At 47.2% G+C, this 27,937-nt stretch overlaps 1 protein-coding gene across 1 annotated transcript in view; it reads right to left on the reverse strand.

Annotated features, from left to right (window-relative positions):
- Positions 1-27,937, reverse strand: part of als2a (alsin Rho guanine nucleotide exchange factor ALS2 a) — a 79,097-nt gene that overhangs the window by 21,114 nt on the left and 30,046 nt on the right. The window contains exons 14-31 of the mRNA XM_042306817.1: positions 26,360-26,522; positions 26,054-26,185; positions 23,791-23,919; positions 22,189-22,212; positions 17,804-17,871; positions 16,819-16,885; positions 16,356-16,528; positions 15,921-15,986; positions 15,701-15,799; positions 12,171-12,335; positions 9,886-9,997; positions 9,442-9,519; positions 7,559-7,695; positions 7,140-7,298; positions 5,098-5,215; positions 3,117-3,274; positions 1,985-2,065; positions 1,149-1,325 (exon numbers count right to left, since the gene is read on the reverse strand). Coding sequence (XP_042162751.1) covers positions 1,149-1,325; positions 1,985-2,065; positions 3,117-3,274; positions 5,098-5,215; positions 7,140-7,298; positions 7,559-7,695; positions 9,442-9,519; positions 9,886-9,997; positions 12,171-12,335; positions 15,701-15,799; positions 15,921-15,986; positions 16,356-16,528; positions 16,819-16,885; positions 17,804-17,871; positions 22,189-22,212; positions 23,791-23,919; positions 26,054-26,185; positions 26,360-26,522 — 2,106 coding nt within the window. The remainder of the gene's footprint in view (positions 1-1,148; positions 1,326-1,984; positions 2,066-3,116; positions 3,275-5,097; positions 5,216-7,139; positions 7,299-7,558; positions 7,696-9,441; positions 9,520-9,885; positions 9,998-12,170; positions 12,336-15,700; positions 15,800-15,920; positions 15,987-16,355; positions 16,529-16,818; positions 16,886-17,803; positions 17,872-22,188; positions 22,213-23,790; positions 23,920-26,053; positions 26,186-26,359; positions 26,523-27,937) is intronic.

Consider the following 27,937-nt stretch of genomic DNA (forward strand, 5'->3'; position numbering starts at 1 on the left):
AACAGAGCAGAGGATCTGCAGAGGAGAATGGGAGAAACTCCCCAAAATACAGATTTGCCAAGCGTGTAGTGTCATACCCAAGAAGACTCAAGGCTGTAATCTCTGCCAAAGGTGCTTCAACAAAGTACTGAGTAAAGGGTCTGAATGTTTATAGAAATGTTATATTTCAGTATTTTTATTTTATTTGCAAAAATGTCTAAAAACCTGTTTTTGCTTTGTTATTATGGGGTACTGTGATGTCATTATGGGGTATTGTGATGTCCTTATGGGGTATTGTGATGTCATTATGGGGTATTGTGATGTCCTTATGGGGTATTGTGATGTCATTATGGGGTATTGTGATGTCCTTATGGGGTATTGTGATGTCCTTATGGGGTATTGTGATGTCATTATGGGGTATTGTGATGTCCTTATGGGGTATTGTGATGTCATTATGGGGTATTGTGATGTCATTATGGGGTATTGTGATGTCATTATGGGGTATTGTGATGTCATTATGGGGTATTGTGATGTCATTATGGGGTATTGTGTTTAGATTGATGAGGGGGAAAAAACAATTTAATCCATTTTAGAATAAGGCTCTAATATAACAAAATGTGTAAAAAGTCAAGGGGTCTGAATACTTTCCAAATGCAAATGTAAATTTAAACTGTTCTGGCGAACTACGGTAAACTTCATAATGTAAAAGAATGTGAAAGGTGACATGAAGAACGTGCTCTGCTTTATCTCCTTCACAACCATCGTCTATTTATTGCCTTACTTCTCTTATCCTACCTCATTTACACACACTGTATATAGACTTTTTCTATTGTGTTATTGACTGTATGTTTGTTCATTCCATGTGTAACTGTTTGTGTCGCGCTGCTTTGCTTTATCTTGGCCAGATCGCAGTTGTAAATGAGAACTTGTTCTCAACTGGCCGACCTGGTTAAATAAAGGTGAAATAAAAAATGAAAATAAATCATGCATTGCACAAGTTGACTCCAGGAATTACCTTAAAAAGCAGATACAAATATTAAAATGTATTGAAAAACTTCAGATAAATAGTTATCTGTGTAGTATATACGGTATACCGCACAAGCCTAGTGTGTCTGTGTAGTATATACGGTATACCCATGTGTATGTGTGTGCCTCCATATTTAACTTACTGTAGGACCCCCAGGAAGGCCAACAGGCCCAGGTCAGGCTGTTTGTTGAGCCTCAGGACACAGTCCCAGTACACCTCCTCCTCTCTCTCCTTGTCCAAGGCATACAGGGTGAACAGAGGAGGGTACAGCCTGGGCAGCAGGACTGGTAGTAGGAGAGTGGAGCTACTCACCACCAAGCTACCATAAAGGACAGGAGGTAGGGAGTGACACACAACGCAGATAGACAGAAACGCAGACAGACAGGCAGACAGACAGACAGACACGCAGACAGACAGACAGGCAGACAGACAGGCAGACAGACAGGCAGCCAGACACAGACAGGCAGACAGAGACAGACAGACAGACAGACAGACACGCAGACAGAGACAGACAGACACGCAGACAGGCAGCCAAGCAGACAGACACGCAGACAGACAGACACAGGCAGCCAAGCAGACAGACACGCAGACAGACACGCAGACAGACACGCAGACAGTGGAAAGGAGGGATTCACACAGAGGAAGGGGACTAATTATATTAATATACAGAAGTAAAAAGTCTGAATACAGAAAGCTGATCTGACCAAGGCAGACTCATCTGACCAAGGCAGACTCATCTGACCAAGGCAGACTCATCTGACCAAGACAGACACCCTATTCTAGCCAGTCACGCCCAACATGGTGTTTGATGGAACTTTGATGGTCCACAAATATTATTCAACTGTGTGTGTGACAATAAACACTAACAAAGCCATGCACTATATACAGTAATATAACGTCCATCATATTGGAATCCAGTACCATGACTGGGACTGTAGAGGGCGGATAAAGGTTATGAAGTATAAAGTGTAGACTCACCCTTGTTGGTCTGTTTCTGAGGATCCTTTGGGGTCAGGGTGAATAACACCTCCCTCGTCAGGGAGGTCAGGGAACAGAAACCTGGACAACACAGAGAGGATGAGGTGAGACAGAAACCTGGACAACAGAGATGATGAGGGGAGACAGAAACCTGGACAACAGAGATGATGAGGGGAGACAGAAACCTGGACAACAGAGATGATGAGGGGAGACAGAAACCTGGACAACAGAGATGATGAGGGGAGACAGAAACCTGGACAACACAGAGAGGATGAGGGGAGACAGAAACCTGGACAACATAGAGAGGATGAGGGGAGACAGAAACCTGGACAACACAGAGAGGATGAGGGGAGACAGAAACCTGGACAACACAGAGAGGATGAGGGGAGACAGAAACCTAGACAACACAGAGAGGATGAGGGGAGACAGAAACCTGGACAACACAGAGAGGATGAGGGGAGACAGAAACCTGGACAACACAGAGAGGATGAGGGGAGACAGAAACCTGGACAACACAGAGAGGATGAGGGGAGACAGAAACCTGGACAACAGAGAGGATGAGGTGAGAACATGTCACTCAGGTGTTGTGGAACATATCCCTGTAATTAGACAACAGGTGCTGTGGAACATATCATCTAGTGTCCTGTACCTGTAGCATCTCTACATCTAGTGTCCTGTACCTGTAGCATCTCTACATCTAGTGTCCTGTACCTGTAGTATCTCTACATCTAGTGTCCTGTACCTGCAGTATCTCTACATCTAGTGTCCTGTACCTGTACCTGTAGTATCTCTACATCTAGTGTACTGTACCTGTACCTGTAGTATCTCTACATCTAGTGTCCTGTACCTGTAGCATCTCTCTATACTGGGGCATCAGTTTAGACAGTGGTACAACATCTAGTGTCCTGTACCTGTAGCATCTCTACATCTAGTGTCCTGTACCTGTAGCATCTCTACATCTAGTGTCCTGTACCTGTAGCATCTCTCTATACTGGGGCATCAGTTTAGACAGTGGTACAACATCTAGTGTCCTGTACCTGTAGTATCTCTACATCTAGTGTACTGAACCTGTAGTATCTCTCTATACTGGGGCATCAGTCTAGACAGTGGTACAACATCTAGTGTCCTGTACCTGACCAGCTGGAAGATCCGTATGAGGTAGGACCTGATCTCTTCCACAGCCTGTTGTAGCAACCTTCTGTTAGATCCTACCCCTATATAGGTAATCCTGTACACAGTCACGAGGGTCTCCAGTAACCCCCCCAATGGGTGGAGGGGGGTTTCGCAGGCCTGGAGAAGGACAGGACAGGGGAGGAGGAGGATGATGGAGAAGAGAGGTGCAATGAGGGGAAGAAGAAGAATCATCTACAGACAAATCATCTAGCACAAGGTCTTACGCAACAACAGCCCCAATCTGTTAGCGTATCATGTCGAAACATAACTAGGTATACTGGGAATATCAGTCTGCTATCAGTCTGCTACCCTTGACAGCTGTTGACCTTATCAGTCTGCTATCAGTCTGCTACCCTTGACAGCTGTTGACCCTATCAGTTTGCTACCCTTGACAGCTGTTGACCATATCAGTCTGCTACCCTTGACAGCTGTTGACCCTATCAGTCTGCTACCCTTGCCAGCTGTTGACCTTATCAGTCTGCTACCCTTGACAGCTGTTGACCCTATCAGTCTGCTACCCTTGACAGTTGTTGACCCTATCAGTCTGCTACCCTTGACAGCTGTTGACCTTATCAGTCTGCTACCCTTGACAGCTGTTGACCATATCAGTCTGCTACCCTTGACAGCTGTTGACCCTATCAGTCTGCTACCCTTGACAGCTGTTGACCCTATCAGTCTGCTACCCTTGACAGCTGTTGACCTTAGTCTGCTACCCTTGACAGCTGTTGACCCTATCAGTCTGCTACCCTTGACAGCTGTTGACCCTCAGTCTGCTACCCTTGACAGCTGTTGACCTTATCAGTCTGCTACCCTTGACAGCTGTTGACCTTATCTGTCTGCTATCAGTCTGCTACCCTTGACAGTTGTTGACCTTATCAGTCTGCTAACAGTCTGCTACCCTTGACAGCTGTTGACCATATCAGTCTGCTATCAGTCTGCTACCCTTGACAGTTGTTGACCTTATCAGTCTGCTACCCTTGACAGCTGTTGACCTTATCAGTCTGCTACCCTTGACAGCTGTTGACCCTCATTCTGCTACCCTTGACAGCTGTTGACCTTATCAGTCTGCTATCAGTCTGCTACCCTTGACAGCTGTTGACCTTATCAGTCTGCTAACAGTCTGCTACCCTTGACAGCTGTTGACCATATCAGTCTGCTTTCAGTCTGCTACCCTTGACAGTTGTTGACCTTAGTCTGCTACCCTTGACAGCTGTTGACCCTATCAGTCTGCTACCCTTGACAGCTGTTGACCTTATCAGTCTGCTGCCCTTGACAGCTGTTGACCCTATCAGTCTGCTACCCTTGACAGCTGTTGACCCTATCAGTCTGCTACCCTTGACAGCTGTTCACCTTATCAGTCTGCTACCCTTGACAGCTGTTGCCCTTATCAGTCTGCTACCCTTGACAGCTGTTGCCCTTATCAGTCTGCTACCCTTGACAGCTGTTGACCTTATCAGTCTGCTACCCTTGACAGCTGTTGACCTTATCAGTCTGCTACCCTTGACAGCTGTTGACCTTAGTCTGCTACCCTTGACAGCTGTTGACCTTATCAGTCTGCTACCCTTGACAGCTGTTGACCCTCAGTCTGCTACCCTTGACAGCTGTTGACCTTAGTCTGCTATCAGTCTGCTACCCTTGACAGCTGTTGACCTTATCTGTCTGCTATCAGTCTGCTACCCTTGACAGTTGTTGACCTTATCAGTCTGCTACCCTTGACAGCTGTTGACCTTATCAGTCTGCTATCCGTCTGCTACCCTTGACAGCTGTTGACCTTATCAGTCTGCTACCCTTGACAGCTGTTGACCCTATCAGTCTGCTGCCCTTGACAGCTGTTGACCTTATCAGTCTGCTATCAGTCTGCTACCCTTGACAGCTGTTGACCATATCAGTCTGCTACCCTGTTGACCTACAGTACGGTGTGTAAAATGTGTGTTATTCACCTTGGTGAGGTATCGTTGGATGACGTCATACCCCCTAGCAGTAACTGGACCTGTGTGTTGAGGAATCACCTCCAGCTTCTCTAGGACTCGACTCTGAGACCTGCTCAGCAGCTCTGGACTGGAGACAGACATCATAGACCCATCACTATAGAAACCATGCACCGTGAGTGTTTGTTCAGGTGTGTAAATGAACATAATACAAAAATCTGCATAAAGCAAGACACATATTTTTTTTGCATGGTCTGGGTGGTCTCAGTCCACCGCATCCGCAGATGTCGCACTTTCACATTTGAGGTGAAAGGTGACCGAGTTAGAGAGGTGTTTGTCAGACCAGGAGACATCCCATCTGAGGTGAAAGGGGACAGAACTAGAGAGGTGTTTGTCAGACCAGGAGACATCCCATCTGAGGTGAAAGGTGACCGAGTTAGAGAGGTGTTTGTCAGACCAGGAGACAGTTTGGCCTACAAACTATTAGACAGGTCCTCACCCCGGGGTTAGACAGGTCCTCACCCCGGGGTTAGACAGGTCCTCACCCCGGGGTTAGACAGGACATCACCCCGGGGTTAGACAGGACATCACCCCGGGGTTAGACAGGACATCACCCCGGGGTTAGACAGGACATCACCCCGGGGTTAGACAGGACATCACCCCGGGGTTAGACAGGACATCACCCCGGGGTTAGACAGGTCATCACCCCGGGGTTAGACAGGTCATCACCCCGGGGTTAGACAGGTCATCACCCCGGGGTTAGACAGGACATCACCCCGGGGTTAGACAGGTCATCACCCCGGGGTTAGACAGGTCATCACCCCGGGGTTAGACAGGTCATCACCCCGGGGTTAGACAGGTCATCACCCCGGGGTTAGACAGGTCATCACCCCGGGGTTAGACAGGACATCACCCCGGGGTTAGACAGGTCATCACCCCGGGGTTAGACAGGTCATCACCCCGGGGTTAGACAGGTCATCACCCCGGGGTTAGACAGGTCATCACCCCGGGGTTAGACAGGTCATCACCCCGGGGTTAGACAGGTCATCACCCCGGGGTTAGACAGGTCATCACCCCGGGGTTAGACAGGTCATCACCCCGGGGTTAGACAGGTCATCACCCCGGGGTTAGACAGGTCATCACCCCGGGGTTAGACAGGACATCACCCCGGGGTTAGACAGGACATCACCCCGGGGTTAGACAGGACATCACCCCGGGGTTAGACAGGACATCACCCCGGGGTTAGACAGGACATCACCCCGGGGTTAGACAGGTCATTACCCCGGGGTTAGACAGGTCATTACCCCGGGGTTAGACAGGTCATTACCCTAAGACTACTAAGAACACACTAACTTCTGTCTGTCGGGTCCCAACAGTTCAGGCTACACACTAATATGACCCCTCTGTGGAAAGGTGAGACTCTCTCGAACACGTACGTGTTGGTTGTTTTGCTTTAGGATCCCAACAGGACTTACAAAGACTCGTCTGATTGGTCCACTGACCCGTTAAAACATTCTATGAAAGTATAATGAACAAAAAATATACACGTTTTGAGGTTGTGTGCAATTGGCTGACTGCAGGAATGTCCACCAGAGCTGTTGGGCGGAGAATGTAATGTTCATTTCTCTACCATAAGCCGCCTCCAACGTCATTTTAGATAATTTGTCAGTACGTCCAACCGGCCTCACAACCACAGACCACGCCAGCTCAGGACCTCCACATTCGGCTTCTTCACCTGAGGGATCATCTGAGACCAGCCACCAGGACAGCTGATGAAACTGAGGAGTATTTCTGTCTGTAATAAAGCCCTTTTTGTGGGGAAAAACTCATTCTGATTGGCTTGGCCTGGCTCCCCAGTGGGTGGGCCCATGCCCTCCCAGGCCCCTGCCCAGTCATGTGAAATCCATAGATTAGGGCCTAATGAATTTATGTATTATTTATTTTCAACTCTTTGAAAATAGTTATATTTTTGTTTATATTTTTGTTCAGTATATATAAAATTGCAGTTTAAACATTAAGAAAAATTGTCAAGGTATGTGTGTATGTGTGTGTACCTGTCTCTGCGTCCTGTGGTGAGTGTAACAGCGATGTTTTCCCAGGCCCTCATTCTCTCCTCAGGCTGTCCCGGGGCCTCACAGCCCAGCCTGCTCCAACACTCTGAGAACACTGCCTTCCACTTCTGCTCTGGGCATACGGCTAGACGGCCCAACTCACTGTAGAGAAACACAGACAGCCTCACTGTAGAGAAACACAGGCAGACAGGCAGCGAGCCACAGGCAGACAGGCAGAGAGCCACAGGCAGACAGGCAGAGAGCCACAGACAGACAGGCAGAGAGCCACAGACAGACAGTCAGAGAGCCACAGACAGACAGTCAGAGAGAGGCAGAGAGAGAGACGCGCAGGAAGAGATGAAAGCTCACACTTTACACCAGATGACATTAGATTTCTAGAGTATAAAGAAGACGATCCTTACAGCACCCTGGTTGATTGCTTCTTGTCAAGTTCATAGAGATTAGGCTTCATGTAGGTTCCCGTGATCTTCAGCCCTGAGGTCCACTCTCCACTAAACAGACCCTCTATGGAGTCTCCATTGGACATGGACAGGTAACCCTGTGGACAGACGGCAACACAAGATTAGTATTTAATGCAGTGTCTTCTGACAGAGGGCGTCAATTCTGACGACTAACGTCTCACGTAATTGGTCAGCTGCTCGAAAAGTTATTGACCGAGGCTAGTTAGTTAAGAACAAAATGATGGCCTAGGAACAGTGGGTTAACTGGTCTAGGAACAGTGGGTTAACTGGCCTAGGAACAGTGGGTTAACTGGTCTAGGAACAGTGGGTTAACTGGCCTAGGAACAGTGGGTTAACTGGTCTAGGAACAGTGGGTTAACTGGCCTAGGAACAGTGGGTTAACTGGCCTAGGAACAGTGGGTTAACTGGCCTAGGAACAGTGGGTTAACTGGCCTAGGAACAGTGGGTTAACTGGCCTAGCAACAGTGGGTTAACTGGCCTAGCAACAGTGGGTTAACTGGCCTAGCAACAGTGGGTTAACTGGCCTAGGAACAGTGGGTTAACTGGCCTAGGAACAGTGGGTTAACTGGCCTAGGAACAGTGGGTTAACTGGCCTAGGAACAGTGGGTTAACTGGCCTAGGAACAGTGGGTTAACTGGCCTAGGAACAGTGGGTTAACTGGCCTAGGAACAGTGGGTTAACTGGCCTAGGAACAGTGGGTTAACTGGCCTAGGAACAGTGGGTTAACTGGCCTAGGAACAGTGGGTTAACTGGCCTAGGAACAGTGGGTTAACTGGCCTAGGAACAGTGGGTTAACTGGCCTAGGAACAGTGGGTTAACTGGCCTAGCAACAGTGGGTTAACTGGTCTAGCAACAGTGGGTTACCTGGTCTAGGAACAGTGGGTTACCTGGTCTAGGAACAGTGGGGTTACCTGGTCTAGGAACAGTGGGTTACCTGGTCTAGGAACAGTGGGTTACCTGGTCTAGGAACAGTGGGTTAACTGGTCTAGGAACAGTGGGTTAACTGGTCTAGGAACAGTGGGTTAACTGGCCTAGGAACAGTGGGTTAACTGGCCTAGGAACAGTGGGTTAACTGGTCTAGGAACAGTGGGTTAACTGGCCTAGGAACAGTGGGTTAACTGGCCTAGGAACAGTGGGTTAACTGGCCTAGGAACAGTGGGTTAACTGGCCTAGGAACAGTGGGTTAACTGGCCTAGGAACAGTGGGTTAACTGGCCTAGGAACAGTGGGTTAACTGGCCTAGGAACAGTGGGTTAACTGGTCTAGGAACAGTGGGTTAACTGGCCTAGGAACAGTGGGTTAACTGGCCTAGGAACAGTGGGTTAACTGGCCTAGGAACAGTGGGTTAACTGGCCTAGGAACAGTGGGTTAACTGGCCTAGGAACAGTGGGTTAACTGGCCTAGGAACAGTGGGTTAACTGGCCTAGGAACAGTGGGTTAACTGGCCTAGGAACAGTGGGTTAACTGGCCTAGGAACAGTGGGTTAACTGGCCTAGGAACAGTGGGTTAACTGGCCTAGGAACAGTGGGTTAACTGGCCTAGGAACAGTGGGTTAACTGGCCTAGGAACAGTGGGTTAACTGGCCTAGGAACAGTGGGTTAACTGGCCTAGGAACAGTGGGTTAACTGGCCTAGGAACAGTGGGTTAACTGGCCTAGGAACAGTGGGTTAACTGGTCTAGGAACAGTGGGTTAACTGGTCTAGGAACAGTGGGTTAACTGGTCTAGCAACAGTGGGTTAACTGGTCTAGGAACAGTGGGTTAACTGCCTTGTTCAACACTCTAACCACTAGGCTACCCTGCATCCCTCTCTATCTATACCTTACCTTGCCATTAGGGGTCCAGTCTTCTGAGAACTCTCCCTCAAAAGCTGTGTCATCATCAGATACTAGCAGACCAGTACCCTAACAGAGAAAATATTACATTCAACATTGAGATCAAGTTAGATAGGAAGGGTTGAGGGTAGCTGAAGAATGGGATTAAAAACAAACATATAAACTAGGTTGTGACAGTAAAATGTATATAGTATGTATAAACAGGAAGTAGAAGCCTAAGTGTTGTTGTTTATTAGTTTACTCCAATTAGAAGAGGGATGGTAGGGTTAGGGGACAATAATAAAGGAAAATATATATACAGTATATTTATATATATTTACCCCCCCAAAATATATATGAGGGATTGGAAATAATGCAGATAATTACATTGATAGAAATCACAATCTATTTGCAATATTAAAGCTGATCTACAGCCTAAAAGATATAATGACTCACCACCATCTTGTTGTTGCTGAAGGTCCCTTCATAGTAAAGACCAAACTGAGTGACTACCACACCACTGCCTTGTCGCTGGTCATCAGTCCACAGGCCCATGTACTTCTCTCCTCTGAAACAAGACAGATGGACTGGAGCAAAGCAGAGCAGCAACCTGAGACCAGGCCATTCAACCACAGACCTGAGACCAGGCCATTCAACCACAGACCTGAGACCAGGCTATTCAACCACAGATCTGAGACCAGGCTATTCAACCACAGACCTGAGACCAGGCTATTCAACCACAGACCTGAGACCAGGCTATTCAACCACAGACCTGAGACCAGGCCATTCAACCACAGACCTGAGACCAGGCCATTCAACCACAGACCTGAGACCAGGTTATTCAACCACAGACCTGAGACCAGGCCATTCAACCACAGACCTGAGACCAGGATATTCAACCTGAGACCAGGCCATTCAACCACAGACCTGAGACCAGGCTATTCAACCACAGACCAGGCTATTCAACCACAGACCTGAGACCAGGCTATTCAACCACAGACCTGAGACCAGGCCATTCAACCACAGACCTGAGACCAGGCCATTCAACCACAGACCAGGCTATTCAACCACAGACCTGAGACCAGGCCATTCAACCACAGACCTGAGACCAGGCCATTCAACCACAGACCTGAGACCAGGTTATTCAACCACAGACCTGAGACCAGGCTATTCAACCACAGACCAGGCCATTCAACCACAGACCTGAGACCAGGCCATTCAACCACAGACCAGACCAGGCCATTCAACCACAGACCTGAGACCAGGCCATTCAACCACAGACCAGGCTATTCAACCACAGACCTGAGACCAGGCCATTCAACCACAGACCAGGCCATTCAACCACAGACCTGAACCACAGACCAGGCCATTCAACCACAGACCAGGCCATTCAACCACAGACCAGGCCATTCAACCACAGACCAGGCCATTCAACCACAGACCAGGCCATTCAACCACAGACCAGGCCATTCAACCACAGACCAGGCCATTCAACCACAGACCAGGCCATTCAACCACAGACCAGGCCATTCAACCAGACAGACCAGGCCATTCAACCACAGACCAGGCCATTCAACCACAGACCAGGCCATTCAACCACACTGAGACCAGGCCATTCAACCACAGACCAGGCCATTCAACCACAGACCAGGCCATTCAACCACAGACCAGGCCATTCAACCACAGACCAGGCCATTCAACCACAGACCAGGCCATTCAACCACAGACCAGGCCATTCAACCACAGACCAGGCCATTCAACCACAGACCAGGCCATTCAACCAGACCTGAGACCAGGCCATTCAACCAGACAGACCAGGCCATTCAACCACAGACCAGACCCATTCAACCACAGACCTGAGACCATTCAACCACAGACCTGGCCCATTCAACCACAGACCTGAGACCAGGCCATTCAACCACAGACCTGAGACCAGGCCATTCAACCACAGACCTGAGACCAGGCCATTCAACCACAGACCTGAGACCAGGCCATTCAACCACAGACCTGAGACCAGGCCATTCAACCACAGACCTGAGACCAGGCCATTCAACCACAGACCTGAGACCAGGCCATTCAACCACAGACCTGAGACCAGGCCATTCAACCACAGACCTGAGACCAGGCCATTCAACCACAGACCTGAGACCAGGCCATTCAACCACAGACCTGAGACCAGGCCATTCAACCACAGACCTGAGACCAGGCCATTCAACCACAGACCTGAGACCAGGCCATTCAACCACAGACCTGAGACCAGGCTATTCAACCACAGACCTGAGACCAGGCTATTCAACCACAGACCTGAGACCAGGCTATTCAACCACAGACCTGAGACCAGGCTATTCAACCACAGACCTGAGACCAGGCTATTCAACCACAGACCTGAGACCAGGCCATTCAACCACAGACCTGAGACCAGGCTATTCAACCACAGACCTGAGACCAGGCTATTCAACCACAGACCTGAGACCAGGCTATTCAACCACAGACCTGAGACCAGGCTTTTCAACCACAGACCTGAGACCAGGCTATTCAACCACAGACCTGAGACCAGGCTATTCAACCACAGACCTGTGACCAGGCTTTTCAACTACAGCTGTACGTTTGTATCAACAGATCTGAGACCAGGCTAAGAAACCACAGATGTACGTTTTCATCAAAAGATTTGAGACCAGGCTAAGAAACCACAGATGTACGTTTTCGATGACAAATCAAGTCAATCAAGCGCTGTACTATACCTAGTGATGTCATCAAACACTCCATATCCCATCTTCTTGTCTTGAAGCCACTGGCCAACGAAAACACTGGAAGAAGAACCAATCAGCTTCCCAGAGCTCAGCATCCCATGGCCCTGACGGATGTTCTCATGGAAGGATCCCTCATACACCTGACCTGTAGCATACCTGGAGAGAACTACAATCATTCACCTGTAACATACCTGGAGAGAACTACAACCATACACCTGTAGCATACCTGGAGAGAACTACAACCATACACCTGTAGCATACCTGGAGAGAACTACAATCATACCTGGAGAGAGCTATAATCATTCACCTGTAACATACCTGGAGAGAACTACAATCATTCACCTGTATCATACCTGGAGAGAACTACAATCATTCACCTGTATCATACCTGGAGAGAACTACAATCATTCACCTGTATCATACCTGGAGAGAACTACAATCATACACCTGTAACATACCTGGAGAGAACTACAATCATCCACCTGTAACATACATGGAGAGAACTACAATCATCCACCTGTAACATACCTGGAGAGAACTACAATCATACCTGGAGAGAATTACAATCATTCACCTGTAACATACCTGGAGAGAACTACAATCATACACCTGTAACATACCTGGAGAGTACCACAATCATACACCTGACCTGTAGCATGCCTGGAGAGAACTACAATCATACCTGAGGAGAACTACAATCATACACCTGTAGCATACCTGGAGAGAACTACAATCATACACCTGTCTGTAGCATACCTGTAGAGAACTACAATCATACACCTGTATCATACCTGGAGAGAACTACAATCATACACCTGTAACATACCTGGAGAGAACCACAATCATACACCTGACCTGTAGCATGCCTGGAGAGAACTACAATCATACCTGAGGAGAACTACAATCATACACCTGTAGCATACCTGGAGAGAACTACAATCATACACCTGTCTGTAGCATACCTGTAGAGAACTACAATCATACACCTGACCTGTAGCATACCTGGAGAGAACTACAAACATACACCTGTAGCATACCTGGAGAGAACTACAATCATACCTGGAGAGAACTACAACCATTCACCTGTAACATACCTGGAGAGAACTACAAATATACACCTGACCTGTAGCGTACCTGGAGAGAACTACAATCATACACCTGTAGCATACCTGGAGAGAACTACAAATATACACCTGTAGCATACCTGAAGAGAACAACAATCATACCTGGAGAGAACTACAATCATACACCCGTCTGTAGCATACCTGTAGAGAACTACAATCATACACCTGTAACATACCTGGAGAGAACAACAATCATACCTGGAGAGAACTACAATCATACACCTGTAACATACATTGAGAGAACTACAACCATACACCTGTAGCATACCTGTAGAGAACTACAATCATACCTGGAGAGAACTAAAATCATACACCCGTCTGTAGCATACCTGTAGAGAACTACAATCATACACCTGACCTGTAGCATACCTGGAGAGAACTACAATCATACCTGGAGAGAACTACAATCATACACCTGTAACATACATTGAGAGAACTACAACCATACACCTGTAGCATACCTGGAGAGAACTACAACCATACACCTGTAGCATACCTGTAGAGAACTACAATCATACCTGTAACATACCTGGAGAGAACTACAATCATACACCCGTCTGTAGCATACCTGTAGAGAACTACAATCATACACCTGACCTGTAGCGTACCTGGAGAGAACTACAATCATACACCTGACCTGTAGCATACCTGGAGAGAACTACAATCATTCACCTGTAACATACCTGGAGAGAACTACAATCATACCTGGAGAGAACTACAATCATTCACCTGTAACATACCTGGAGAGAACTACAATCATACCTGGAGAGAACTATAATCATTCACCTGTAACATACCTGGAGAGAACTACAATCATACCTGGAGAGAACTACAATCATTCACCTGTAACATACCTGGAGAGAACTACAATCATACACCTGTAACATACCTGGAGAGAGCTACAATCATACCTGGAGAGAACTACAATCATTCACCTGTAACATACCTGGAGAGAACTACAAACATACACCTGTAGTATACCTGGAGAGAACTACAATCATACCTGGAGAGAACTACAATCATACCTGGAGAGAACTACAATCATACACCGGTAGCATACCTGGAGAGAACTAATCATACCTGGAGAGAACTACAATCATAAACTGTAACATACCTGGAGAGAACTACAATCATACACCTGTAGCATACCTGGAGAGAACTACAATCATTCACCTGTAACATACCTGGAGAGACTACAATCATCCACCTGTAACATACCTGGAGAGAGCTACAATCATACCTGGAGAGAACTACAATCATTCACCTGTAACATACCTGGAGAGAACTACAATCATACACCTGTAGCATACCTGGAGAGAACTACAATCATACCTGGAGAGAACTACAATCCTTCACCTGTAACATACCTGGAGAGAACTACAATCATACCTGGAGAGAACTACAATCATACCTGAAGAGAACTACAATCATACCTGGAGAGAACTACAATCATTCACCTGTAACATACCTGGAGAGAACTACAATCATCCACCTGTAACATACCTGGAGAGAACTACAATCATCCACCTGTAACATACCTGGAGAGAACTACAATCATCCACCTGTAACATACCTGGAGAGAACTACAATCATACCTGTAGAGAACTACAATCATTCACCTGTAACATACCTGGAGAGAACTATAATCATACACCTGACCTGAACACAGTAACTCCCTGTCTGTAGTATATACAGGTGAACACAGTAACTCCCTGTCTGTAGTATATACAGGTGAACACAGTAACTCCCTGTCTGTAGTATATACAGGTGAACACAGTAACTCCCTGTCTGTAGTATATACAGGTGAACACAGTAACTCCCTGTCTGTAGTATATACAGGTGAACACAGTAACTCCCTGTCTGTAGTATATACAGGTGAACACAGTAACTCCCTGTCTGTAGTATATACAGGTGAACACAGTAACTCCCTGTCTGTAGTATATACAGGTGAACACAGTAACTCCCTGTCTGTAGTATATACAGGTGAACACAGTAACTCCCTGTCTGTAGTATATACAGGTGAACACAGTAACTCCCTGTCTGTAGTATATACAGGTGAACACAGTAACTCCCTGTCTGTAGTATATACAGGTGAACACAGTAACTCCCTGTCTGTAGTATATACAGGTGAACACAGTAACTCCCTGTCTGTAGTATATACAGGTGAACACAGTAACTCCCTGTCTGTAGTATATACAGGTGAACACAGTAACTCCCTGTCTGTAGTATATACAGGTGAACACAGTAACTCCCTGTCTGTAGTATATACAGGTGAACACAGTAACTCCCTGTCTGTAGTATATACAGGTGAACACAGTAACTCCCTGTCTGTAGTATATACAGGTGAACACAGTAACTCCCTGTCTGTAGTATATACAGGTGAACACAGTAACTCACCTGTATGTCCCAAAGCCATGCATCTTCCCATCTCGCCAGTGGCCCTGGTAACGATCACTCTTGTTGAGGATCTTGTTTGGCATTATACAGTCTCCATAGCTACAGGCACAAGAGACAAAAACACATTGGTTACAACATCTGCATGTTGACCATGCCTCTCACACTGCCTGGTTTAACCACTGTGAACTCTGAACTCTGCATTAATCGGGCTAACACTGACCCGTCCTCCAGTCCTTGTTTAAAGGTCCCCGTGAACTTTCTGCCATCTGGCCATTTCATGATCCCTCTGTTCGAAAAAGAAGAAGACAATCTGTCAACAAAACAAAAAGTGTAGTTTGTCCTTATTATACAATAATGCAGAATTGTATGTTAAGGATAGACCTACTAGAAAGTGTAAATAATCTAGCTAATACAAACGACTGGTCTTAGAACACCTTCAGTCCCCTGTTCTCTGTAAGGTTCTCGGTAAGGTTCTCGGTTCTCTGTAAGGTTCTCGGTAAGGTTCTCGGTAAGGTTCTCGGTAAGGTTCTCTGTAAGGTTCTCGGTAAGGTTCTCGGTAAGGTTCTCGGTAAGGTTCTCTGTAAAGTTCTCTGTAAGGTTCTCTGTAAGGTTCTCTGTAATGTTCTCTGTAAACCCGTCCCTCCTTTAGACTCACTTGCCGTGGGGTTTGCCAGACAGCCAGCGGCCTGAGTAGGAGGCATCCTTCAGACGTAGGTCTTTGTAGAAGATGTAGGAGGCGGTACGAGAGACAGCGGGGACCCCAGGACCGCTCCCCTCTCCGGTCAACACCGCCTCCACGGCCTGGTTAATAGCCCTCAGCCACTTAGCCTAGAGGGACAGAGGGACACAGTGGGATAACACGTCCACCTTAAGAGTCAAAGACAGCTGTGGTTAGTCTGATGTGGATATACTGGGAGAGTTGGGATTATGAGGTGTGTCAACCAGACACTAGACTGAGAGCTGTACCTTCTCCTGAGGAGAGGATGCTATCAGAGTTGGGATTATGAGGTGTGTCAACCAGACACTAGACTGAGAGCTGTACCTTCTCCTGAGGAGAGGATGCTATCAGAGTTGGGATTGTGAGGTGTGTCAACCAGACACTACACTGAGAGCTGTACCTTCTCCTGAGGTGAGGATGCTATCAGAGTGAAACTCTCCTCTGGAGTTGTCACCTTAATTCCATACCTGGGGGGCAGAAGAAGACAACATTAGATAGAACAGTAGGAGATTTAAAAACAAGCTTTCTAGGGGTGTTGGTCGGATTCGCGTTTATCGTCAAAGGAATGAGCGTTACACCGAGGCCTGTACTCTGGAGCGGGATCGATTTGGAGGTGGAGGGTCCGTCATGGTCTGGGAAGGTGTGTCACAGCATCATCGGACTGAGCCTGTTGTCATTGCAGGCAATCTCAATGCTGTGCGTTACAGGGAAGACATCCTCCTCCCTCATGTGGTACCCTTCCTGCAGGCTCATCCTGACACGACCCTCCAGCATGACAATGCCACCAGCCTTACTGCTCGTTCTGTGAGTGATTTCCTGCAGACAGGAATATCAGTATTCTGCCATGGCCAGTGAAGAGCCCAGATCTCAATACCATTGAGCACGTCTGGAACCTGTTGGATCGGAGGGTGAGGTCTAGTGCCATTCCCCCCAGAAATGTCCGGGAACTTGCTGGTGCCTTGGTGGAAGAGTGGGGTAACATCTCACAGCAAGAACTGACAAATCTGGTGCAGTCCATGAGGAGGAGATGCACTGCAGTACTTAATGCAGCTGGTGGCCACAACAGATACTGACTGTTACTTTTGATTTTGACCCCCCTTTGTTCAGGGACACAATATAACAATTGTGTTAGTCACATGTCTGTGGAACTTGTTCAGTTTATGTCTCAGTTGTTGAATCTTGTTATGTTTATACAAATATTTACACATGTTAAGTTTGCTGAATATAAACTCAGTTGACAGTGAAAGGACGTTTATTTTTTAGCTGAGTTTACATTAGTTATTGATTAGTCTGGTGTTACCAGACCTCAACCCCATACTCTCCCTTGCTAGAACAGGCTAGTCAGTTATTGGTTGACAGAAGGATAGCAGGTAGACTAAACTTACAGGTTGCTGCTGGCAGTGATGGGTTCCACCCAGAGAGTGGCCAGGGAGTAGACATGATGAGATGAGAACTGGAGGGAGACAGAACAGTGATGAGTTCCACCCAGAGAGTGGCCAGGGAGTAGACATGATGAGATGAGAACTGGAGGGAGACAGAACAGTGATGAGTTCCACCCAGAGAGTGGCCAGGGAGTAGACATGATGAGATGAGAACTGGAGGGAGACAGAACAGTGATGAGTTCCACCCAGAGAGTGGCCAGGGAGTAGACATGATGAGATGAGAACTGGAGGGAGACAGAACAGTGATGTCAGTGATGGGTTCCACCCAGAGAGTGGCCAGGGAGTAGACATGATGAGATGAGAACTGGAGGGAGACAGAACAGTGATGTCAGTGATTGGTTCCACCCAGAGAGTGGCCAGGGAGTAGACATGATGAGATGAGAACTGAAGGGAGACAGAACAGTGATGAGTTCCACCCAGAGAGTGGCCAGGGAGTAGACATGATGAGATGAGAACTGGAGGGAGACAGAACAGTGATGTCAGTGATTGGTTCCACCCAGGAAGTGGCCAGGGAGTAGACATGATGAGATGAGAACTGGAGGGAGACAGAACAGTGATTGGTTCCACCCAGAGAGTGGCCAGGGAGTAGACATGATGAGATGAGAACTGAAGGGAGACAGAACAGTGATGAGTTCCACCCAGAGAATGGCCAGTGAGTAGACATGATGAGATGAGAACTGGAGGGAGACAGAACAGTGATTGGTTCTACCCAGAGAGTGGCCAGGGAGTAGACATGATGAGATGAGAACTGGAGGGAGACAGAACAGTGATTGGTTCCACCCAGAGAGTGGCCAGGGAGTAGACATGATGAGATGAGAACTGGAGGGAGACAGAACAGTGATGTCAGTGATTGGTTCCACCCAGAGAGTGGCCAGGGAGTAGACATGATGAGATGAGAACTGAAGGGAGACAGAACAGTGATGAGTTCCACCCAGAGAGTGGCCAGGGAGTAGACATGATGAGATGAGAACTGGAGGGAGACAGAACAGTGATGAGTTCCACCCAGAGAGTGGCCAGGGAGTAGACATGATGAGATGAGAACTGGAGGGAGACAGAACAGTGATGAGTTCCACCCAGAGAGTGGCCAGGGAGTAGACATGATGAGATGAGAACTGGAGGGAGACAGAACAGTGATGTCAGTGATGGGTTCCACCCAGAGAGTGGCCAGGGAGTAGACATGATGAGATGAGAACTGGAGGGAGACAGAACAGTGATGAGTTCCACCCAGAGAGTTGCCAGGGAGTAGACATGATGAGATGAGAACTGGAGGGAGACAGAACAGTGATGAGTTCCACCCAGAGAGTTGCCAGGGAGTAGTCAAGCAGAAGTCAAGCAGAAGTCAAGCAGAACAAGCAGAACAAGTAGAAGTAAAGCAGAAGTCAAGCAGAACTCCACATGTTACAGGATGACTTGCCTCTGGTAACAAAACTACACTGAGGGCACAAAACATTAGGAACACCTTCATAATATTGAGTTGAACCCCCTTCCCTTTTCCCCTCAGAACAGCCTCAATACGTCGGGGTCATGGACTCTACAAGGTGTCTAAAGTGTTCCACAGGGATGCTGGTCCATGTTGTCTCTACAAGGTGTTGAAAGCAGGGATGCTGGTCCATGTTGACTCTACAAGGTGTTGAAAGCGTTCCCCAGGGATGCTGAACCATGTTGACTCCAACGCTTCCCACACTGGCGTCAAGTTGGCTGGGTGTCCTTTGGGTGGTGGACCGTTCACAAAGGAAACTGTTGAGCGTTAAAAACCCAGCAGCGTTGTAGTTCTTTGACACAAACCTCCCCTTCATCTACACTGATTGATGACATCAATAAGGGATCATATCTTTCACCTGGATTCACCTGGAGGGTCACTGTCATGGAAAGAGCAGGTATTCCTAATGGTTTGTCCACTCAGTGTACATTGTAGATATCATTTTTAACCACGTTATGAAACTTTAAAAGAAATGTCATTGTTTATATTGTGAGAACTTATAGATTGTTTCATTTCTGTATTTCTTCGGTTTATGTTACTGTACATGTAGAGTCATTTTTCAGTATCTGCTGAATCAATAGGTTTCTGGACAAGTCTCTTCCCCTTCTGCTGTGTGTGTGTGTGTGTGTGTGTGTGTGTGTGTGTGTGTGTGTGTGTGTGTGTGTGTGTGTGTGTGTGTGTTCAAGAGACAAAGAGGAGAAGGACATTCTGGGAACTCTAATGACACCGTCAAAAAGTAAAATTTGAGAAAATTATAAAACACACAGAGAGCAGTAGCCTATAGCAGTCACCACAGCTCCAACAGAGAGAGCAGTAGCCTATAGCAGTCACCACAGCTCCAACAGAGAGAGCAGTAGCCTATAGCAGTCACCACAGCTCCAACAGAGAGAATAGTAGCCTATAGCAGTCACCACAGCTCCAACAGAGAGAGCAGTAGCCTATAGCAGTCACCACAGCTCCAACAGAGAGAGCAGTAGCCAATAGCAGTCACCACAGCTCCAACAGAGAGAATAGTAGCCAATAGCAGTCACCTCACACAGCTCCAACAGAGAGAATAGTAGCCAATAGCAGTCACCACAGCTCCAACAGAGAGAGCAGTAGCCTATAGCAGTCACCACAGCTCCAACAGAGAGAGCAGTAGCCAATAGCAGTCACCACAGCTCCAACAGAGACAGCAGTAGCCAATAGCAGTCACCACAGCTCCAACAGAGAGAGCAGTAGCCAATAGCAGTCACCACAGCTCCAACAGAGAGAGCAGTAGCCAATAGCAGTCACCACAGCTCCAACAGAGAGAGCAGTAGCCAATAGCAGTCACCACAGCTCCAACAGAGAGAGCAGTAGCCAATAGCAGTCACCACAGCTCCAACAGAGAGAGCAGTAGCCTATAGCAGTCACCACAGCTCCAACAGAGAGAGCAGTAGCCTATAGCAGTCACCACAGCTCCAACAGAGAGAGCAGTAGCCTATAGCAGTCACCACAGCTCCAACAGAGAGCAGTAGCCAATAGCAGTCACCACAGCTCCAACAGAGAGAGCAGTAGCCAATAGCAGTCACCACAGCTCCAACAGAGAGAGCAGTAGCCAATAGCAGTCACCACAGCTCCAACAGAGAGAGCAGTAGCCAATAGCAGTCACCACAGCTCCAACAGAGAGAATAGTAGCCTATAGCAGTCACCACAGCTCCAACAGAGAGAATAGTAGCCTATAGCAGTCACCACAGCTCCAACAGAGAGAATAGTAGCCTATAGCAGTCACCACAGCTCCAACAGAGAGAGCAGTAGCCAATAGCAGTCACCACAGCTCCAACAGAGAGAGCAGTAGCCAATAGCAGTCACCACAGCTCCAACAGAGAGAGCAGTAGCCTATAGCAGTCACCACAGCTCCAACAGAGAGAATAGTAGCCTATAGCAGTCACCACAGCTCCAACAGAGAGAATAGTAGCCTATAGCAGTCACCACAGCTCCAACAGAGAGAGCAGTAGCCTATAGCAGTCACCACAGCTCCAACAGAGAGAATAGTAGCCTATAGCAGTCACCACAGCTCCAACAGAGAGAGCAGTAGCCTATAGCAGTCACCACAGCTCCAACAGAGAGAGCAGTAGCCTATAGCAGTCACCACAGCTCCAACAGAGAGAGCAGTAGCCTATAGCAGTCACCACAGCTCCAACAGAGAGAGCAGTAGCCTATAGCAGTCACCACAGCTCCAACAGAGAGAGCAGTAGCCTATAGCAGTCACCACAGCTCCAACAGAGAGAGCAGTAGCCTATAGCAGTCACCACAGCTCCAACAGAGAGAGCAGTAGCCTATAGCAGTCACCACAGCTCCAACAGAGAGAGCAGTAGCCTATAGCAGTCACCACAGCTCCAACAGAGAGAGCAGTAGCCTATAGCAGTCACCACAGCTCCAACAGAGAGAGCAGTAGCCTATAGCAGTCACCACAGCTCCAACAGAGAGAGCAGTAGCCTATAGCAGCTCCAACATAGGCGGTTCATCAACTGTCAACAAACCAGAATAAAGGACAACAGTGTTCATTGAAAAGGACCTTCTCAAAGGACAGTGTTGCAATGTTATAGCCAGGTTGCAACAGGGTAAGTTGTACTGTAAGTCACTGCTGATAAGGCTCTGTGCTGTGTAAATACAACAGGAGGACAAAGCCTGGTGCAAATCTCCTAACCCAGGCCATTGTTCCACAATCACACCCAAAACAGACATACAGGCAGCCAAGGACAGCCCCTTCAGTAGCTTGGAAAATGGATGACAAGCTTTATCAAGCCAAGCCATAAGAACCCAGGAGATACAATACCAGGAGAGGACAGGTTCAATCCCAAGACAGCACACAGTGTATACTTACAAAGCTCTTAGAAGGGATGGTACCCTGATGGAATAAAGACACAATATCAGCCTTATAGAATCAAATCTTACCAACTCTTTCACTGGTTTCAATGGTTCCTTACCAACTCTTTCATTGGTTTCAATGGTTCCTTACCAACTCTTTCATTGGTTTCAATAGTTCCTTACCAACTCTTTCACTGGTTTCAATAGTCCCTTACCAACTCTTTCACTGGTTTCAATAGTTCCTTACCAACTCTTTCACTGGTTTCAATAGTTCCTTACCAACTCTTTCACTGGTTTCAATAGTTCCTTACCAACTCTTTCACTGGTTTCAATAGTCCCTTACCAACTCTTTCACTGGTTTCAATAGTCCCTTACCAACTCTTTCACTGGTTTCAATAGTCCCTTACCAACTCTTTCACTGGTTTCAATAGTCCCTTACCAACTCTTTCACTGGTTTCAATAGTCCCTTACCAACTCTTTCACTGGTTTCAATAGTCCCTTACCAACTCTTTCACTGGTTTCAATAGTTCCTTACCAACTCTTTCACTGGTTTCAATAGTTCCTTACCAACTCTTTCACTGGTTTCAATAGTTCCTTACCAACTCTTTCACTGGTTTCAATAGTTCCTTACCAACTCTTTCACTGGTTTCAATAGTTCCTTACCAACTCTTTCACTGGTTTCAATAGTTCCTTACCAACTCTTTCACTGGTTTCAATAGTTCAATAGTTTTCTACGTGAAAACTATTTCTAAGATGCATACTTTCAGTTTTTTCCGAACTCACTTCCCTCTTTAGACACCCTCAGATAAACCTCGACAGTCGATGTAGCCTACGCCGGCTCAGATCAAACCTCGACAGTCGATGTAGCCTACGCCGGCTCAGATCAAACCTCGACAGTCGATGTAGCCTACGCCGGCTCAGATCAAACCTCGACAGTCGATGTAGCCTACGCCGGCTCAGATCAAACCTCGACAGTCGATGTAGCCTACGTCGGCTCAGATCAAACCTCTACAGTCGATGCAGCCTATGTCGGCTCAGATCAGACCTCTACAGTCGATGTAGCCCACGCCGGCTCAGATCAGACCTCTACAGTCGATGCAGCCTATGTCGGCTCAGATCAAACCTCTACAGTCGATGTAGCCTACGCCGGCTCAGATCAAACCTCGACAGTCGATGTAGCCTACGTCGGCTCAGATCAAACCTCTACAGTCGATGCAGCCTATGTCGGCTCAGATCAGACCTCTACAGTCGATGTAGCCCACGTCGGCTCAGATCAGACCTCTACAGTCGATGCAGCCTATGTCGGCTCAGATCAAACCTCTACAGTCGATGTAGCCTATGCCGGCTCAGATCACACTGCTGCCCTCGATGTAGCCTACGTCGACTGACGTAGCCTCGCAAGCCAATCGTAGAATGCGTACAATCTGGCCAGGTTGATATCAATATTTTAATCTGGTAACATCGCACAGTGTGACGTGATTGTAACAGATTAGTCTGCTAAGGCCTTAAATGCCTGATTCAGAGTTGAGATAAACGTGTGCTACCCAGCCCTTCACTAGCCTTATCGATGTTGATGTGTGCCTACTGTTTAGAGATTATGGTTCCCATAGACTCTTACCTGTGCATGAATCAGAGCGTCGTTGAACAGGATGAACCAGTTAACAGAGAACCTCCCGGCGTTCTGGAGGGTCAGGCTCTTGTTGCTACTCTCATACACCAGCCTGCGCTGGGGATTACGGAGGACATCCTGGGAGCAGAGCAGAGTACTACTGTATTTAGAGAGTAACTTATTCTCTACACAGCAGCCTGGGGCTTCTGAAGGAAATCCTGCAGACAAGCAGGACCTAACACAGTATAAACACATCTGAGATGAGGCTAACAGTATTAGATCTATAGACAGGATAACTAGTGAGATCTACAGACAGGATAACTAGTGAGATCTACAGACAGGATAACTAGTGGGATCTATAGACAGGATAACTAGTGAGATCTACAGACAGGATAACTAGTGGGATCTATAGACAGGATAACTAGTGAGATCTACAGACAGGGTAACTAGTGGGATCTACAGACAGGATAACTAGTGGGATCTATAAACAGGATAACTAGTGAGATCTAGACAGGATAACTAGTGAGATCTACAGACAGGATAACTAGTGAGATCTACAGACAGGATAACTAGTGGGATCTACTACAGACAGGATAACTAGTGGGATCTATAGACAGAATAACTAGTGGGATCTACAGACAGGATAACTGGTGAGATCTACAGACAGGATAACTGGTGAGATCTACAGACAGGATAACTAGTGATATCTAGACAGGATAACTAGTGAGATCTACAGACAGGATAACTAGTGAGATCTACAGACAGGATAACTAGTGGGATCTACAGACAGGATAACTAGTGGGATCTACAGACAGGATAACTAGTGAGATCTACAGACAGGAAAACTAGTGAGATCTACAGACAGGATAACTAGTGAGATCTACAGACAGGATAACTAGTGGGAACTATAGTAGACAGGATAACTAGTGGGATCTACAGACAGGATAACTAGTGGGATCTACAGACAGGATAACTAGTGGGATCTACAGACAGGATAACTAGTGAGATCTACAGACAGGATAACTAGTGAGATCTACAGACAGGATAACTAGTGAGATCTACAGACAGGATAACTAGTGAGATCTACAGACAGGATAACTAGTGAGATCTACAGACAGGATAACTAGTGAGATCTACAGACAGGATAACTAGTGAGATCTACAGACAGGATAACTAGTGAGATCTAGTGGTTAGAGGAGGCAGGTAGCCTAGTGGTTAGAGGAGGCAGGTAGCCTAGTGGTTAGAGGAGGCAGGTAGCCTAGTGGTTAGAGGAGGCAGGTAGCCTAGTGGTTAGAGGAGGCAGGTAGCCTAGTGGTTCGAGGCAGGTAGGTAGCCTAGTGGTTAGAGGCAGGTAGGTAGCCTAGTGGTTAGAGGAGGCGGGTAGCCTAGTGGTTAGAGGAGGGAGGCAGGTAGCCTAGTGGTTAGAGGAGGGAGGCAGGTAGCCTAGTGGTTAGAGGAGGCAGGTAGCCTAGTGGGTAGAGGAGGCAGGTAGCCTAGTGGTTAGAGGAGGCGGGTAGCCTAGTGGGTAGAGGAAGCAGGTAGCCTAGTGGTTAGAGGAGGCAGGTAGCCTAGTGGTTAGAGGAGGCAGGTAGCCTAGTGGTTAGAGGAGGCAGGTAGCCTAGTGGTTAGAGGAGGCAGGTAGCCTAGTGGTTAGAGGAGGCAGGTAGCCTAGTGGTTAGAGGAGGCAGGTAGCCTAGTGGTTAGAAGAGGCAGGTAGCCTAGTGGTTAGAGGAGGCAGGTAGCCTAGTGGTTAGAGGAGGCAGGTAGCCTAGTGGTTAGAGGAGGCAGGTAGCCTAGTGGTTAGAGGAGGCAGGTAGCCTAGTGGTTAGAGGAGGCAGGTAGCCTAGTGGTTAGAGGAGGCAGGTAGCCTAGTGGTTAGAGTGCTGGGCCTGTAACCAAACGGTTGCTGGATCGAATCCCTGAGCTGACAAGGTCAAATCTGTCGTTCTGCCCCTGAACAAGGCAGTTAACCCACTGTTCCTAGGCCGTCATTGTAAATAAGAATCTGTTCTTAACTGACTTGCCTAGTTAAATAAAGGTTAAATAATATATATATTTGTTTTTTAATCGTTCAATATTTCGTGATAGTTCACCAATAACATGTCTACGGTTCTATAGTCTTGCATCATCATACGCCCAAGTCTCATTGAAAATCAATCAGTGCTCTTCCAGTACAGTACTGGAGATGGCTCAATAACTTTTGATATTTAAATGGAGCCACAACAAAATGTCTATGGTTCTGTAACATCAGTAACAGGACCACTCTACTCACAGTAGTTTTCCCAGAATATGTCCTCCAGAATTGGTTCGTTGTCTCTGCCTCCTTCCTCTTCCTCCCCAGGCTGAGAGACAGTGCCTCATACTTGGAGCAGCCCTCCTGCAGCCTCTGGTATTCCACTGTACTCTGAGATTACCAGGAGAAAGGCTTTAAATGTGATTGATTGATTGATTGATTGATTGATTGATTGACTGATTGATTGAGAAGAAAAGAGAAGAGAAGAGAAGCAAATATATAGTGACAACATTCCACAAAGACTTCAGAACCTGTTGGAAGTACTGATAGATGGAAGGTACGTACCACATCGAAACAGGTGGCCAGTTTGAGCAGCAGCCTGGCGTACTCGTGGATGTGTTGCATAGGAGAGTAGAACAGCAACACCAACAGGTCCAACAGAGGAACCTTGTCTTCACTGGACTCTGACAGCTGTCGCAAAACCTCAAACTTCTTACCAAAACACTCCCTGGAGAGGACATCAAGGGGAGTTGTATCAGGAATGTGAATGTACTATGAATATAAACTCAGCTAAAAAAATTATAATAAACGTCCTCTCACTGAGTTTATATTCAGCAAACTTAACATGTGTAAATATTTCTATGAACATAACAAGATTCAACAACTGAGACATAAACTGAACAAATTCCACAGACATGTGACTAACAGAAATTGAATAATGTGTCCCTGAACAAAGGCAGGGTCAATATCAAAAGTAACAGTCAGTATCTGGTGTGGCCACCAGCTGCATTAAGTACTGCCGTGCATCTCCTCCTCATGGACTGCACCAGATTTGCCAGTTCTTGCAGTGAGATGTTAACCCACTCTTCCACCAAGGCACCTGCAATTTCCTGGACATTTCTGGGGGGAATGGCCTAAACCCTAGATCAGTTCCTCCGATCACCAGTCAGTTCCACTGATCACCAGTAAGTTCCACTGATCACCAGTCCGTTCCTCCGATCACCAGTCCGTTCCTCCGATCACCAGTCCGATCACCAGTCCGTTCCTCCGATCACCAGTCCGATCACCAATCCGTTCCTCCGATCACCAGTCTAGCGGTGATAGAGCTGCCAACGGAGCTAATGCAGTCACTCTACAGCTGGAGGTGGGGGACCAGGTCTCCATACGCCCAATGGCTAACATACCTGTATGGGACTCTGTGGAACATCCGTGAACCTCACGGTCCTCTACAGGTCAGTTGGTAGAGCATGGTGCTTGCTACCGGCAGCATTGTGGGTTTGATTCCAGGGACCACATGACAATAAGTGGGTTTGGATAAAAACCATCTGCTAAATTGCATATTACTATTTGTTAATATTATTTTTGTAAACAGTGACTCTTTCCCACATAACTGTAACACCTGTATTGGATGCATCCAGATGGGAATCGTTGGGAGAAATACATTGGTTGGCTAGCTGTCCTCTACTGTCTAGGTAGAGTCACATTACCACGTTATCTTGTCGTTACACTCTTGCTCAACACCAAGACAAATTTCTCTCACCACTGCTGCACATTGCAATGCATTCTTTAAGAGAAGTAGAGAGTTTCTACCTGATCAATACACAGTTAGCGATGAGGAAGTCAATGTGGTTAGCGATGAGGAAGTCAATGTGATTAGCGATGAGGAAGTCAATGTGGTTAGCGATGAGGAAGTCAATGTGATTAGCGATGAGGAAGTCAATGTGGTTAGCGATGAGGAAGTCAATGTGGTTAGCGATGAGGAAGTCAATGTGGTTAGCGATGAGGTCAATGTGGTTAATGAACATGTACAGAGTTAATACAAAGAGATAGTAGTAACTGGGATAAGGTAAAAATGTGGTTAGCGATGAGGAAGTCAATGTGGTTAGCGATGAGGAAGTCAATATGGTTAGCGATGAGGAAGTC

This window comes from Oncorhynchus tshawytscha, linkage group LG26 (assembly GCF_018296145.1).
Source record: "Oncorhynchus tshawytscha isolate Ot180627B linkage group LG26, Otsh_v2.0, whole genome shotgun sequence".
Taxonomy (NCBI): domain Eukaryota; kingdom Metazoa; phylum Chordata; class Actinopteri; order Salmoniformes; family Salmonidae; genus Oncorhynchus; species Oncorhynchus tshawytscha.